Source organism: Sarcophilus harrisii, chromosome 1 (assembly GCF_902635505.1).
Source record: "Sarcophilus harrisii chromosome 1, mSarHar1.11, whole genome shotgun sequence".
Classification (NCBI taxonomy): Eukaryota; Metazoa; Chordata; class Mammalia; order Dasyuromorphia; family Dasyuridae; genus Sarcophilus; species Sarcophilus harrisii.
The window spans coordinates 452,530,411-452,547,525 of NC_045426.1; the positions used below are offsets into that span (position 1 = coordinate 452,530,411).

The 17,115-nt window shown below is 32.1% G+C and overlaps 1 protein-coding gene across 1 annotated transcript in view; it reads right to left on the minus strand.

Moving 5' to 3' along the window:
* Nucleotides 1-17,115, minus strand: part of PREX2 (phosphatidylinositol-3,4,5-trisphosphate dependent Rac exchange factor 2) — a 411,213-nt gene that overhangs the window by 237,583 nt on the left and 156,515 nt on the right. The window contains 3 exon segments of the mRNA XM_031946290.1: nucleotides 509-653; nucleotides 3,289-3,438; nucleotides 14,343-14,446. Coding sequence (XP_031802150.1) covers nucleotides 509-653; nucleotides 3,289-3,438; nucleotides 14,343-14,446 — 399 coding nt within the window.

Below are 17,115 nucleotides of genomic sequence, written 5' to 3' on the forward strand. Positions count from 1 at the left end.
ACATGAATACTATTGTGATTTAAGAAATGATGGAGCAAGGGGGTTTCAAAAAAACCCTGAAAAAATAAACATAAATTAACTCATGCAAAGTGAAATCTACAAAACCAGGAGAACACTGTACACATTAACAGCAAATATTTTGATGATGACCAATTGTGAAAGACTTAGCTACTCTGATTAAGATAATGATCTAAGACAATTCCAAAAGATCCATAATAAAAAATACTATCCAACTATAGAGAAGAATCCTGAGTACATACCTTTTTCACTTTCTTTATATTTCTTGTTTTTTATTGTTTTGTTTTGTTTTGTTTTTGTAACATGGCTAACATAGAAATATGTTGTGGATGACTTCACATGTATCACTGTTATCATATTGCTTATCTTCTCAATGGATGGGAGAAGGGTACAAGGGAGAAATAAAATTTGAGCTCAATTTTTTTTTTAATTTGTTAAAAGTAAGTATTTTTAAAAGAAGCATATACCTTAATAGAGGTTATCAACCTACCTTCCAAGAAAACATTTAGGGAAGGTAGTCAATTTTCTTTTTCTGTCTTTGATAAGATTTCCTTGTTGACACATCATTTTGTAAAGTTTCTCTCCCTGTTCAGAAATCATAACCCAAGTATCTTGTTCCATCCCCAGTTTTAAGCCTAATATAAATGGAAGGAAAAAAGAAAAAGAAACAAACTCTCAAGTAAATTTTTATGACATAAATTTATTTTTTCATTCTTTATTTATCAAAATAACATTACATACTTTTTAACAAAGAAAATAAACTCAGAGAATTTTAAAGCTTAAGAAACTATCTAGACCAACTTCATTTTATGGATTAGGAAAAAATAAATAGATGTGAATAAAATCCAGAATCCTTCGATTTTATCATTAATGTTTAATAAAAATCATAGTAAATTATGCAAAAGATCTTTTTTATCTCAATTTCAAATTTGTATTTTACAATATAAATGCACATCTAATCTAAGTTTTAAAAATAATCAATCAAAAATTCAGTTGAAGGATTTTTTAAGTGAATAATAATTTTATGTAATATCCATAGCTGATCAAAGACAAAGTACTCAAGTATGTCATCTAAAATTACTTGAAATTGATTTTCTATATATTCACTATTTACTTATCTGTGTGAATGCCATTTCTCCCCAGTAGACCATGAGTTCCATGTGGATAAAAACTGTCTCATTTTTGCCTTTATACTTTTATTCCCTAGAATACTGCATAGCATATAATAAGAAATCTAATAAATGTTTATTGAATTTAATATTGTAGAACTGAATTAAGATCAGTCAGTTATCAGTAAGGTTTTAATTCTTACTTTTGTTGATTATAAATGTATCATTTTAAGAAGACCATCAAAAGTTGCAAGATATAATGTAGTTTTTTTAACTACAAAGATGTTTTCATTGATTTAATTCAACTAACAATTCATTAGACATCTCTTCTTTGTGCTCATCAGGGAACATAGTACAACTGATAAAAAAAATTACTAAATAACAATACATATTTTCCTGCAAATATATAGGTATTCCTGGTTTTTTAATTTATATTCCTAAAATGGTTGACTTGATAGATTTCATATGATTCAGGAGTAATGATATAAAATTCAGGAGCCTCTTTTCTCATAGAAAAAAATTATAGTATTCTTGTGATATTTAAAATAGAAATGAGGAGAAAGCAGACCACTGAGAATTCATAGAGAATGCCCAGGGAGGAAACTCCTTTGACCTATGCAAGTTGACACCTGCTTTGTATCCTATACTCTTTAACAGTTCCTTGGAGGCCCTGAGAGGTTACAATTGCCTATTCAAGATTAAATTTTCACTATATGTCAGAGACAGATCTTGGACCTATGTCTCCCTGAAGAAGGCCAGCTCTTAATTAACTATAATACATTTCTCCATAAAAATAAGTGTTTATTCTTAAATGATGAAGTATTTTAGGCCACAAACTTCCAGGGGAGTAAGTTGAAAATAATTGTTTAACACAGTTTTAATAAAACACTGCTCATTACACAGCACCCTGCTGTCCTCAAATAATATCCCCCTAAAACAGTTTACTTTGCAATTCACAAGAAACTGACTCATCCAGTCATTTAGTACTTAATCTACTGAATGACGGTCAGGGAACAATGGGCCATGACAGGCAACATTTTACAGTAGAAAGTGTTGGACTAAGGATGGCTTATTTTGCATCCCATCTCCAACACATCCTAGATGTGTAAGTATGGGTTATTTAATTTCTCTAAGCTTCAATTTCCTCAAGAGCATAATAGGAATAATAATATTTATAATTCTTAGAAGTGTTTCTGAGGATCAAATAAGAAAATGAATATTTTATGCTGTGTTATATTGTTCAATCCTGTCTTTTATGAATCAATAGTATGAAGTTATTTGTCAGATACTATGAATAGGCTCCAAAAATAATGGTACAAGAGACAGATTAGAAACAAATAGGAGTCTTTCCAACATACTGATTAAGTTACCTATAATATTTTTTCTTTCCTGTTTTCTATTTTCAGTATCATAAGAATACTATAATAGGATGCTCATAGAAAAAATGCCACAAAAGTTTTAGGGAAGTTTTGTAAAATTGCAAATCAATATGAATCATTACCTTTTCTTCTTTGATTTTTCATAAGCAGTATTATGTAATAAAAAGAAGTCTGGATTTGGGCTTAGAAAATCATGATTTAAGTCCCAACTCTATCATATACTAGATGATAGACTTTTGTCATTTAACCTGTCTTAGTCTCAGTTTCTTCATCTGTAAAATGAAATAGTTTTGTCATCTAAGCAATTTCTTTTTCAATTTGGGAGGAAATGAGATGCCCAACTTAAAAGGGCTGAAAGTGAAAATAAACACACGCACACGCACACACACACACACACACACACACACACACAGCATTTTAACCCCAGAATAATAGCCATTCTGCATTTACTAGCTTTAAAATTAATATTTAATTATGTGAAGATTGTTGGTGAAATGTGATGGTTGATAATTACCCAATCGACTTGATGAACTCAAGTCAATATTGATTAAGCACCTACTCTAGAAGAGAGATATAAAAATGAATGTGAGAGTCTCTGCAATAAACGTAGTTTGCATCTGGTAAACCAAGTTCACAAATAAATGGATTTTAAGAAGAGTGTGAAAGTATATGTGAAAAAAACAAAGAAATTGCTCTAGAATTTGAGAGAAAGCAGAGATTTCTTTTGGCCAGAATTAATAAGTAAAATGACACAAAATGAAATACAGTACCTAATCACCTACCTTTTCGCTTTTCTCTTTCTTTCATAATAGCTTCTAGCCATTCATGCTTTTCTTCAGGTGTTTTAGCCATACACACAAACCATTTATTCTTTGCTGTATTATGTATCTTCCAACCATTAACAACAATATGTCCACTACTGTGGAAGTCAGCTGAAACAAATTAATTTTAAATATTTAATTTACAGAATTATTTCATATTTAACATATATGAAATTCATTGAATTGACCCCTAAATCTAGAATTTGTGAATTTTATAAAAGAATAACAAGATGATAACAAGATGACTAATAACCTAATATTTGATAAACCCCCAAACTCCAGCTTCTAGAATAAGAACTCACTATTTGACAAAAATTGTTGGAAAAACTGGAAAATAATGTTAGAAACTCAGCATAGATCTACATTTCACATCCCATACCAAAATAAGGTCCAAATGGATACATGATTTGGGCATAAAAGATGATACCATAAACAAATTAGGAGAACTAGGGATAATTTATCCATTGGATCTTTGAAGGGAAGAATTTATGACCAAAGAAGAACTAAAGAACATTATGAAATGCAAAATGGATAACTCTGATTACATTAAATTTAAAAGTTTTTGCACAAACAAAACCAACAGAAATAAGATTAAAAGAGACATACAAAGCTGGGGGGAAATTTTACAGCCAGTGTTTCTGATAAAGGTCTAATTTCTAAAACATAAAGAATTATGTCAAATTTATAAGAATAGAAGTCTTTCCCCAATTGATAAATGACCAATTTTGACCTATGCAAGTTGACATCTGCTTTGTATCCTACACTCTTACACAGTTCCTTGGATGCCCTGAATGTTATGAAATACAAAATGGACAACTTTATATTGAATTAAAAAAGTTTTGCACAAACAAAACCAACAGAAATAAGATTAAAAGAGACATGCAAAGATGGGAAAAAATTTACAACTAGTGTTTCTGATTAAGGTCTCATTTCTAAAACATATAAAAAACTATGTCAAATTTATAAGAATACAGACAATTTTCAGATGACAAAATTAAAGCCATCTATAGTCATATGAAAAAATGCTCTAAATCATTATTAGTTAAATGCAGATTAAAACAACTTTGAGGTACCACCTCACGCCTCTCAGATTGCCTAAAATGACAGAAAAAAATAATGATAAATGTTGGGGTGATGTGAGAAAACTGGGACAATAATGCATTATTGGTAGAGTTATGAAATGATCCAACCATTCTGGAGATCAACCTGGAATTATGCCCAGAGAGCTATAAAACTGTGCATACCCTTTGATTGAACAGTGCCATAACAGGGTCTATATTCCAAGGAAATCACAACACACGTGCAAAAATGTTTGTAGCAGCTCTTTTTGTGGTAGCAAAGAATTGGAAAATGATTAGATGCCCATCAATTGGGGAATAGCTGAATAAGCTGTGGTATATGGCGGTAATAGAATATTATTGTTCTATGAAAAATAATGAACCAGCTGATTTTAGAAAAGCTTGGAAAGGTTTACATGCACTGATGCTGAGTGAAACAAGCAGAACCAGGAGTACATTGCACACAGTAAAAGCAAAAATATGTAATGATCAATTATAAAAGACTTGGTTCTTCTCAGTGATTTACTGATCCAAAGTAATCTCAATAAACTTTGGACGGAAAATGCCATCTGCATTCAGAAAAAGAACTGTGGAGAGTGAATGTAAAACAACACCTGTTATGTTCATTTCTTTTTTCTGTTTGTTTTCTCTCCTGCATTTTTTCTTATTTATTCTGATTTTTCTCTCCTGACATGATTCATGAAGAAATATGTATTTAAAATAAAATAAAATAAAAAAGAACTCTTAGGGCAAAGTTCAGAATAAACAATATAATGGAAGAAAAGGGAATAACAAAATGATCTGTACCCTAAATGATGACATTCTCTAAACATTTGTAACAGTGGGATATGTATTCAGTTAAAAGCTAGCTATTCTTATTCCCCAAAATTATCTTGCACTCTTGCCACTCAGTTGACATGGTCCAAAGCTATTTTTTTCTAAGAGTCTGCTAGATGCTAAATTGTTTTCTCCAGATTCCACAGGTTCACTTTTGTCAAGCAGCCACATAGCAGTGAAACATACTTAAGATCAAACAGTGCAATTTCATTTCACCTGACAATAGATATAATAAGAGTGTTTCCTTATTAATAGCATGTACTTTTGCTTCATACCCTAACCAAGAAAGGAATACAACCAGGAAGAAGTCATCATTAAAGAGTAATATGTACTTTTCTATACTGTAAAAACTGTAGAATCATAACTTTAGTAAAAAAAATATCAGTAACTGCTTATAAATGACATTCTGTCTTCCCTTCAAGAAATTTACCTGGGCAAAAGGATCACTTGCTATGGATGAAAATGAAAAAGTCTGGGAAATTATTCCTATAAAATTGTGAAAAGCAAACTATTCTGTATATTTCCCTAATGATAGATTTTATTCAGTTAGAGTCATAAGTCAAATCATGTCAAATACAGTCAACAAGCATTGATTAAAATTTAATATGTGCCAGCCACTTGGCTAAACCCTGGGAATAAAAAAAAAATGCAAAAAAAAGTCCCTAACCTTAATGAGGTCTCAGTGTAATGGGGGAGACAACATGCACTAAGGGAAAACAAGAATATAAGGATACAGGATATTTAAAGATAATCACCGAGAGAAGACACTACCATTTAAGGGGTTTGGGAGGGGTTTCTTTCATAAAGCAGAACTTTGGCTGAAATCCAAAGGAAGTCAGGGAAACCAGGAGTCATAAATAAGAAAAGTGAGTATTCCAGACATGGAGGACAGCCAATGAAATTTCATGGAATCAAGTGATGAAACAGCAACATCAGGAAGGTCAGTGTCACTGGTTTTGCAGAATATATGCAGGAGAATAAGTAAAAAACAGATTGGAAAGGTAAGGAGGGGCAAATATCTTCACTAAATGAAGCAAAGAATAAAATCTATTATCTTCCCTAATCTGCCCCATTGCTTTTATCAGATTATTTCCAAGCATGGATATATAATTCCAAAGAGCATACTGCCAAACTTTAATTCCACAACTATCTGAAACATTCTTCATTAAGCATGTCAAAGTTAACATTATATGTTCCTTTAATTAGAACATGTTACAATGTTAAAAGTACTGAAACAGATTTATAATATTTTGAGGAGCTGAAAGTAACGACTTTTTTTTTGCTTCCTACTCCCAAAAGACAAGACTGAAAAGTCGATAAATTGCAGACCTTGGTATTCATTAAATGAGTAGAAAAATGTGAAAGTTTTAGAATAGAATTTAACTGTCCCCTTATTCACTATTTGCATGCCATTTCATTTGTCTCACTTTCCCTTTCATATACCAAAATCAAAAATAAAGCAATGACTATAATTGCTATCCTAGCATTTGTCTCTTTTTCTACACTGTCCTTTCCCCCTATTTTCTCTCCTTTCTTCTGTCTCTCCCCGTTCCTTTTCTCCTCCCGACTCTATCAATCTGCTTTTCCTCCCTCTCTCCTTCACTCTCTATTCTTCCTCCCTTCCTATATTCCTCTTTCCTCCTTAACACATCTTCCGTCTTCAGAGACAAGCTCCAACTAAGTGATTTCCCTGGCCCTGCACCACCATCACCGCAATTCCCTGGTCAATCTTTCTTTCAAATCTGGTTTTGGAAGAACACACCCAACTAGATACAAGTATCTTAAAACTTACCCTAAATAGCTAAAGGAAGAGGGTAGAAAAATCATGTTCACTTATGATGATCTCTGGTGGAACTAAAGTGGAAAAGCACTCCAAATGAGACTGTGAGAAACTTCTCTCACCTGGGTACTTCAGAACCAGAAGACATTGAAGATTCAGAGTGCTGGAAATATCAACCTACTTCTTTAGGGGCTCTTCAAATTACTCACAATTTTACTGCCATAGTCCAAGGCATTATTTCCTCACAAATGAAATAGCTTTGGCAGTCTCTTAATCACAACTCTTTAACCCTCATCTCTCTCCCCTTCAAACCATCCTGAATACTACTGCTAAGCAAATCTTCCTTAAAAACCACTTTCCTCTTGTTAACCTTATATTCAAAAATTTTATTTGCTATTATATTCAATCTGAACTCCTTAGCTTTAGAATTTCTACCTAGTTTTGATGTAATGTGATTTGGGGATTTCCTGACGTTGGGGGGCTTCTGTTCTAATGGGTCAGTGGCCCTGAGTCTTCTGGCTTTGGAATCTACCTCAAGAAACTGAGCATACCCAATTCATCTGATTCTGACCACTCCTTAGCCAGATAGCCTCTAGCATCAGAAAACTCCCACAGAACAAACTCCTGAGACAATAGTGAATAAGACTATTTCTCAGTTCATTTCTGACTGATGATACTGGTCAGTGATCATCAAATTTCAGAGACCACCCTCAATTTATCTGGAGATTACTTCCTAGCTTTGCCCTTGGGCCATAGAATTAACATATCTATGATTCAAAGCTGTGCTGGTCTATCTCCTTGCTTGTTTCTTTACTGAATTCCCTTACAATTCAGTCCACTTAGTAATGGCTTATATCACTACCAATCAAAACTTTGCCCCTTGACTAGGAGATAGGTTCAAACCTGCAAATTCTTTTGAGATACCTTGCCACACCAGTCTGGGACTTTTGGGGTCCCCCTTCTCAACCTCAATGGTTGCATCCTAATTATCTCACCTGCTCCCCACTATCACACAAAAAGCTTCCTTCATCTGCTTCAGTGTGTCTCATCATTGTCTCATGTCAACACCCATGCTACTGACTATACTGTAGTCTATCCTAGATATCTCCTTCTCTTCTTTCCCTTATTTATCCATTTAAAAGACCACTAAAATTCCATGTTTTCTAAGAAGCCATTTCTTACTATTATAGACTTCAGTGATCTCTGAATTCCTAAAACACTGATGATGATGATGATGATGATGATGATTAGCAACATTTATAAGACCACTTTGGAACTTCTCTATATATTAGAGTATTTTCTCTCATATCTGCTTCTCTTTGACATTCAATTATTGTTCCTAGTTTGATTCTTCAAAGGTAAATTAATGTTTAACTTGCATATAAAAATATAATAATGTAGAGATTGAATTGAGGTGCAAAGATTTTCCTTCTCTCATTTAAACATCCCCAGTTCTTTCAATGGATATATTTTTAAATATAATTTCTATTCTCCTTTCCCATTCTTGTCATTCTATTCTGGACACACAAGAGTTTGTAAACATTTTTCACAAACATTATACCCCATAATACTCCTGATATGGTTCAGTGGGATTATCTATCACCCTCCTCATTCTATAAATTGTCCTCTGTTTATCTAGCCCCAAAACACATAAAATAAGTAATAAATAAAAATTAACTGAATCTGCAAAAAAAAAAAAAAAAAAAAAAAAAAGTGTGTGTGAGTGTGTGTGTGTTTAATTTTAAGGTTTACAAAGGATGATATACATGCTGTCTCATTTGATTCTCAAAACAACTCTATGAGGAAGATGCTACTCTTATGACCATTTTACAAATGAGGGGAATGAATTAGAGGGGTTAAGTGAGTTATTCAGGCTCACACTGCTGGTAATGACCTGAAGTAAGATCTGAATCTAGGTCTTCCTTATTCTAAATATAGAATTCTATCATACACTATGGCATCTACTTGTCATACTTATAGTGATCCAAACACATACATACTCATAAATACATATATAATAAAATATATTTATATACACATTTATATATAAATAAAATATATTTATATTCATGTGGGCACATACATGCTTACATGCATGTATGCATACATATGTTTAGCACAGTGCCTGGTACATAGAAGACATTTAATAAATATTGATTATTTATTCATGTATATAGATAATATATATACACATACACATATACTTGCATGTATATGTATATACATGCATAAATGTATAGATGATCATGTGTGTATAGGTACATATGTTCATTATTGTAGCTAAATCTATGTATGTATGCATAAGTTTATCTGCTCAAGCACATGAATGTCTAATTAATTAATAATGTGACCCTAAAAATAACTAAATTTATAATCCAGGTTCACCTCAAAAGCATCATACAATATAAGAATTTTTTTTTCATTTTTCAAGAAAGATAACAACCCACTGCCTGTTATATGTGTTGTTTCTTGTTTATTTATCAGCCATGTCCAATTCTTCATGATCCCTTTTGGGGGTTTGCCATTTCCTTCTTCAGCTTATTTTACAGATGAGAAAACTGAGGCAAACAGGGTTAAGTGGCTTTCCCTGGGTTACATATCCAGTAAATGTTTGAAGCCAGATTTGAATTCAGGAAGAGTAGTCTTTCTGACTCCAGGCTGGGCATTCCATCCAAAATACAGCCTAGCTCCCATTATAAGCATATGAATATCCAATTTAGATTTGCACTCCATAAGATCAGTCAATTGCCCTAGGACAGGATAAGAAATAAAACTCATTGTCTTACAGATTGTCTTGAAAAGAAAAAAAAAAAATGTAGTGGCATTTTAAAAAATTTAAGGTGAAGTGATAATTAAACATTTATGGGGGTTAGATTTTATCCCCTTTATTTAAATTTAAATTTCTTGATGAAAAAGTTGCAGAAGAATTTGAGGCAAATATATAAAAATGGACATTCCAAGTACCTCATAGTCTAACAATGATTGCAAAACTGTTTCTTTCACAATCTTCTAGTAATTTTGATTCTCATTTAGTTCAACAATCATGCCCAGGTCACAAATAGTCATAGAATAATAACAGAAGCACTGATTTCCTTGCACTTCTCTACCATGAGAAGGCTCAATAACACCATCAACTTTTGCTCTGATAATTAAAGGAAGCTATAGACCTCCCCGGTCAAATTATTTAATTTCACAAAATGCATCACATAAAATCTTGAATTAAAATAGTTTTACAATGAGTACAAACTATCAAAGGTCATCACTGACTTTTAGTAAAGGCAAGGAAAATCTAAAGGGCAGCCTTGAATAAGCCACTAATTGCTTCAGAGCTTTATACTTCGCAAATTCTCTATTCTTAATTCAGCACACTTTTGCATAATGAGATGGGATTTTCTAAAACTGAAGTAATCATAAATCTCAGCAGACACACAGGGATCCTTTCAATAACTCTGCATTTTAATGAGATGGAAAACTGCCAAGTATTGTATATATGGGCTGGGAAATGCTAGAAAATGCCAGAATGCATTATTCACAGCATCAAGAAACTGATGACTAAATATTCAGTTCGCTCCCATTCTGGTGATGAACAATGCCAGGGTATGTCTATATAGATTCAAGGAAATTCTTTTTAAATAACAATAATGGGAATTAAGCCTACTTAAGGCTAAAAACAATTATATTTGCATCAAATTGAATGCTTTATAGCCTACTGGAACAAAGAATCCCTGATTTCGAAATAGGCATTAAAATCACACTAACTTTCACATTTATTCTCCTCACTATAACAAATTACTTCATGTCTTAGTACTTTAAATATATAATTCATCAATACTTCAAGGATCAATGATTTGATCATCATGGGTATTCTCTCCCCTGAAATATTTTACCAGTCTTCTATATCTTCGAAGCTAGTCCCTGTTAACTGTCATGGCAATTGTATCTGTTGGTGATCAACTGTGTTTTGATACTCCCTCCAAAATAAACTATGTGATCCTTGAAGAGCATGCAAACAATTTATAATCAGACCTATACTACAAACTTTTACTGCTTAGGAAATTTAAACTCTAATGAAATACTCTCCAAGACTCTGGGCCACCTTATATGCCAAGATGAAGCACTGAAGTAAGACTACTAAAAATACATAAATTTCCCCTTTAAATTATATATAATTCCCTATGGATTTAGAATAAAACCACTAATTGTTATTTCTTTGGCCAACAACTGAATACTTTTTAAAGAATTCAATGCATCCAGCTTCCCCAACATAACTCAATATTTAAAGGAAATGATAGTTAATAATAATATTTAAAGAAATAGCAAAACATTTTATTCACTACTATAGGTTATCCCATAAGTACAAGTTTTTCAACACAGTAAATTTAATCAATAAGCATTTTTCAAGCACCTACTGGGCAACCAGCATCAGCCAATTAGACCTCTCTTCAATCACAAGGTATGATAATTTCTTCATGGGGCATATTTATATCTATCAGCACAATAATATTCATATAGTGAAGCAACTGTAGGGTATCATGTTTCACAGGGAATCCTTTTCAACTAGAATTCTGGTTGGATTTTCATCCCAATGTCATATCCCTTTGAAGAGCATACTTTCCCTGCTTTGTGTTTTATTCTATGTTAATGATGAGAGAGTCATTGAACAGGGAGAAAAAAATTGGTTTTTTACCTAGAAGTATTTGTCAACCTTTCCTTAAATTGTGTTTTTTCTAATTTCAAATTTAGAATTTAAATGAAATTAGAATGGGAAGGAATGGGACAGGATATATGCAGTCCTGTGGACATAAATCTATAATGACTATTAAGATAAAAGCTCCAGTCAGGAAAATTGTCAACCTATTTAAAATCTTGAATTGTCAGGCAATAATTGTGCTGTTAAAGTAGTGATCAAAAAATTAAGAATCAAGAAAAACAAGAGGGACAAGAGGCAAGGATAATATCTAGTTTGACATAGGAATTGTTTGAGAAAAAAGGCAAGGATCAAGGGAAAGTCAGATTCAGGCTGGTGTTATGAAGCTCTCCATTCCCCACATTCTTCCCTTCTCTTTTTCTGTGATCAGATCCACGAGTTTTTAACTTCAATATTAAATCTTTGATCATTTGTGCACACTGTAAAAACTATTTAAATTTCATGTTTGTAAAAAGCACTTAGCATTGTACCTGGAGCATAATAAGCTTCAGCCCATTACAGTTCTATGAGAAATGATGAGCAAGATGATTTTAGGAAGGCCTGGAGAGACTTGCATGAATTAATGCTAAGTGAAGTGAGCAGAACCAAGAGAATATTGTACACAGCAATAATAATATTATGTGATGAACAACTGTGATGGTCTTGATTCTTTTCAACAATGAGGTCAATCAGGCCAATTCCAAAAAACTTGTAATGGAGAGCACCATCTCCATCCAGAGAGAGGACTGTGGGGACTGAATATGGATCACAACATAGTATTTGCATCTTTTTTGATGTTGTCTGCTTACTTTTTTTCTCTTGTGCAACATGATAAATGTGGAAATATGTTATACTGGACTACTCACTGTCTAGGGAAGGGAGGGAGAAAAATTTGGAGCACAAGATTTTGCAAGGGAGAATGTTGAAAACTATCTGCATGTATTTTGAAAATAAAAAAAACTATTATCATTTTTTAAATTTCTATACCTAATTTCTTTAATTTCCTCATATTTCATTCTCTTTCAATCATCCCCTGCAATCTGGCTCCCATATTGATATTCAAAATAAGTTATTCTTTACAACATTACAAATGATCTTTTAATCACTAAATCCAAAGACTTTTGCTCAGTCTGCATCCTTGCTTACCTATCTGCTACTTTTGACAAAGCACTCCTTCATATACATTCTCTTCTTTCTGGTTTTCGCTATACTTCTCTTTACTGACATTGATGCTAACCAGTTCTGGCTATGTGGCTATATTTCTGACCACTGCTTCAAAGCCTCTTGTGCTGGACATCATCCACATCTTATCGTATGTACACAAAGGCTTTGTCCCTTTTTTAATAACTTCTGATAATTTCACCAGTTACCATCAATGCAATCATCTCCTCTAAGTAAATGGCTTCTAAATCAATAAGTACTTATCAAGCAACTACTATGGGCCAGGTGCTAAACAAAGACAAATATGAAATAGTGCCTTCTCATAAGAAATCTGTAATATAGCCGAAGACAATGGCTGCCAAACAGACATGGTGATAGAAAATGGAGTATCACAAGTAAGGAATGATAAGTTTAGCTAGACCAAAGCTTCTTTTTTTTTTTTTCTTTTTTTTTCTTTTTGTGTGTACATTTTTTTTTTATTTAATAGCCATTTATTTACAGGTTATATGTATGAGTAACTTTACAACATTAACAATTGCCAAACCTCTTGTTCCAATTTTTCACCTCTTACCCCCCACCCCCTCCCCCAGATGGCAGGATGACCAGTAGATGTTAAATATATTAAAATATAAATTAGATACACAATAAGTATACATGACCAAACTGTTATTTTGCTGTATAAAAAGAATCAGACTCTGAAATATTGTACAATTAGCTTGTGAAGGAAATCAAAAATGCAGGTGGGCATAAATATAGGGATTGGGAATTCAATGTAATGGTTTTTAATAGACCAAAGCTTCTTAATTTTTTTCTACTCATGACCCCCATTATATTAACAGAAAAATCAAAAATTCACTGATAATAAATCATGATTTCATGACCCCCCCACATTCAGTTGCAAGATTACATATGTAACTGTAAACCATTGTTTAAGAAACAGGGAGGTACACCACAGAATGAGGCTGGGTTTCAAAAGACTTTAAATGAAAGCAAAAATGGCATTAGGAGTTTCTGAAGAAGAATCCCCTATAACACTCAAATGGTGCTTGAAGAACTTATTTGAGAAAGAATGTACTACTACCCAAAGCAATACATACTTCTCTAGAATATCTCTAATTTTTAAAAAGGTTTTTGTTTTGTTGTTGTTCCCCTTAATACCAACTTAAATTTGTTTCTTCATAAATTTCATTTTTTCCCCTGGATTTAGGTTAATCTATACCACAAATAGATCTTAAATTTTCTTATATCACATTTATACTTATATTAGAAATTAGTCTCAAATACAAAAATTATAGTTATAGTTACAACAGTTCATAAACCATACTACTATTCAATATAGACTAATTGCTTATGTATGTGGTAATCAATACTTTCTTATATACCCAAAGCTAAAAACTTCTGAGCTCCAATATATTAATGGTGATCCTTATGAAAAATATTTTCATGCATATTTTTATTTAAAAAATCCTTTACCAATCTAAAAATTACTTACCTGTTCCATCATCCACATTCTCAACTTCCATCACTTCAGTATTGATTCTGCCACGAAAAAGATAACGGTGTCCATCTGTAGAGGCCTTGCTATTCTTTAACCGCCTTATTAGAAAATAAGATCAATGAAACACTTTATGAATATAGCTGTGAAATAACTGAAGGACTACAGATATACCAGTTTTCATAAAAATCAGATTTTTATTTTTGAAGCTATCTCATTACTTTATCATTAAAATTTTCCGAACCTCAATACTTTCATCTGTAAAATAGGGATAAAAATATGTACATCACTTTTCTCAGAAGTTTGCTGTAAGGAAAATATGTTGCAAAAATCTAAAATATTATGTAAGAGTAAGTTGTTATCATTACTTAAATTGCTGCACATTTTGTATGTTTGAACTAAATATTTAGATTTTTATTTAAATTTAACATAAAAAGAAACACTCAATTAGACTGTTGAGGGAGATGAATTTATTTAGTCATTCTATGGATGTTTTTTGCCTGAAATACAAAAAAAAATTATTTATTTATTTGGTTTGATGCATGTGATAATTCTTATTTAGATAATATGGTCATAATTAGGCCATTAAAATGCATTCTTTTTTTATATTCAGGCACCTTCAGACTCTACTCCTCCTCAGATCTATTTGACACTCATTTATTGGGCTTCATGCTGCCTAAATATTCTACCAGCAACATTAGGCTACTACATCATGCTTATCCATTTTGGGAATGCTGCTCCTACAATATCTAGACTGCATGTGAAATTATCCAACTATACCTTGTTTTCCCCTTCTTAATCTGTCAACCCTAAAATAGAATAAATGCTGCCTCATAAGGTTCTAATCAATTCTACTTCACCAACCAATTCCTTCTTATTAGTCAAAATCTAGTCTAAAATTAGTCAATTTTTTACTTTCTCTGACTTTTTAAAGAGTGAAATTATAATTAAGGAAAATTTTAGAATTGATCAGTGGTTCTGATTTTATTAGCAAATAAGCTCCAGTAAATTGCATGAATGGTTTAAGTTCTCCATTACTATTATTTTATCTTCGTTGTATGCTAGACATATAATATTTGTCACTTATTTCTTTCTTTTAATTTGATAGTATAAAGTATATTTCCTCCAGAATACTGAGTCCATATCTCCAGCCATTGATCACTTACCCGCCCTCCCATATACTCTCCATTAGCAATTCCCTCATCTGGGTCCTGGATCTTTAAATATAACTTTGTTTATTTGTCTGGGTTTTTTGAAAATGATAAAAGTGGAATGCCAAGACATTTATTAGCAGAAGTTGTTCCGTCTTAAAATACAATACTACCTTTGCACTCCCCTTTTATTATTTTCCTTTTTTAATAAAACAAATTTCCATATCCCTACTCAAGTCATAAGCCTACCCCACACAATCTCAGTGCTATCCAACATTTAATGACTTTATTTCACATTTGAGGAACTGAGACCCAGCAAGGTTGAGAAATCTGTCCAAGAATACAAGAACATAAATGGACCTCAAATCAGAGTATCTTGAGTTTGTATCCATTGTTCTTTCTATAATTCTACATTTTTGATAAAAGAATTTCCTGTTTAATATTTCCTAATTTTAGGTAGACAGGTTGAAGAGTTGATACAGTATTAGAGAGCTAGAATTAGGAATACCTTAAATCAAAGCCTATCTCAGAGACTAGCTGTATGACCCTGGGTAAGTCACCTGTCTGCTATAAAATAGGGAGAAAGGTACTAAACAGCAAGATTTGTTGTGATGATAAAGTAAGATAATATGTGTAAAGTAATTTTGCAAACCTTAGATTATTATATTAATTATTATCATCATTATCATTATTATAATTATATAAATCTAAGTTTGTGACATTCCACTAGAAAACAGAACTATTACTTTAAATATCTAATCACTGCTAAAACAACAGATTGCAACTAGAAATATCTCTGCAATATTCAGATACATGTTATAGCTACACTAATCAGATTTTTACTATAGTTTCTGGAAAACTGATTTCTTCCTTAAAAACAAAATTTTAGGATTCCTTTTTTATACTTTCTATCAGTCATTTTGGGGAAGAGGAAAAAACCCCCTCCATATTTAATATTCACATGTAATCAAGGGGAAAAAAACATCTGATAAAGGAATAACTTTTGACAATGTATACAAAATTTTGCATTGGTTAATCCCCTGTATTTCTGCTTCAAAAAGAGTGAGATAAGCTTTAGCATTCATTCTCAAGTGTCTTTACTGATTTTTAGTTAATTTAGAGTCTGGCCTTTAATAATTTTTATTTACACTGGAAATCATACTGTAATCACTGAGTATTGTAAAATATTTTAAATTACTTTGAAATTATTAGGCATGTAGTTCTTCAGGATTTGTTGTATTTTACTTTACATTAGTTCTTACAAATCTTACCATATTTCTCTAAATTCTTCATATTCACCATTTAATACAGCATGTGTTACATTATATTGCCCCTTTTCAACCATTCCTTGATTAATAAGCACTCACTTTTTATCCAGTTCTTGTGTGTACACACACACACACACACACACACACACACTGATGCTACCATTATTTAGTTATATGTTTTACATTTTTTACAGATTCCAATTTCCTTTAGTTTTATTCCAATTAGCAATACGACTGGATTAGAAGGTATAGAGAATTTAATCACCTCTCGCATATTCCAAACTGACATGCAAAACATTTGGACCAATTAAAGGTTCCACCAATGTATTAGTGTGTCTCTCTTTCCACAGC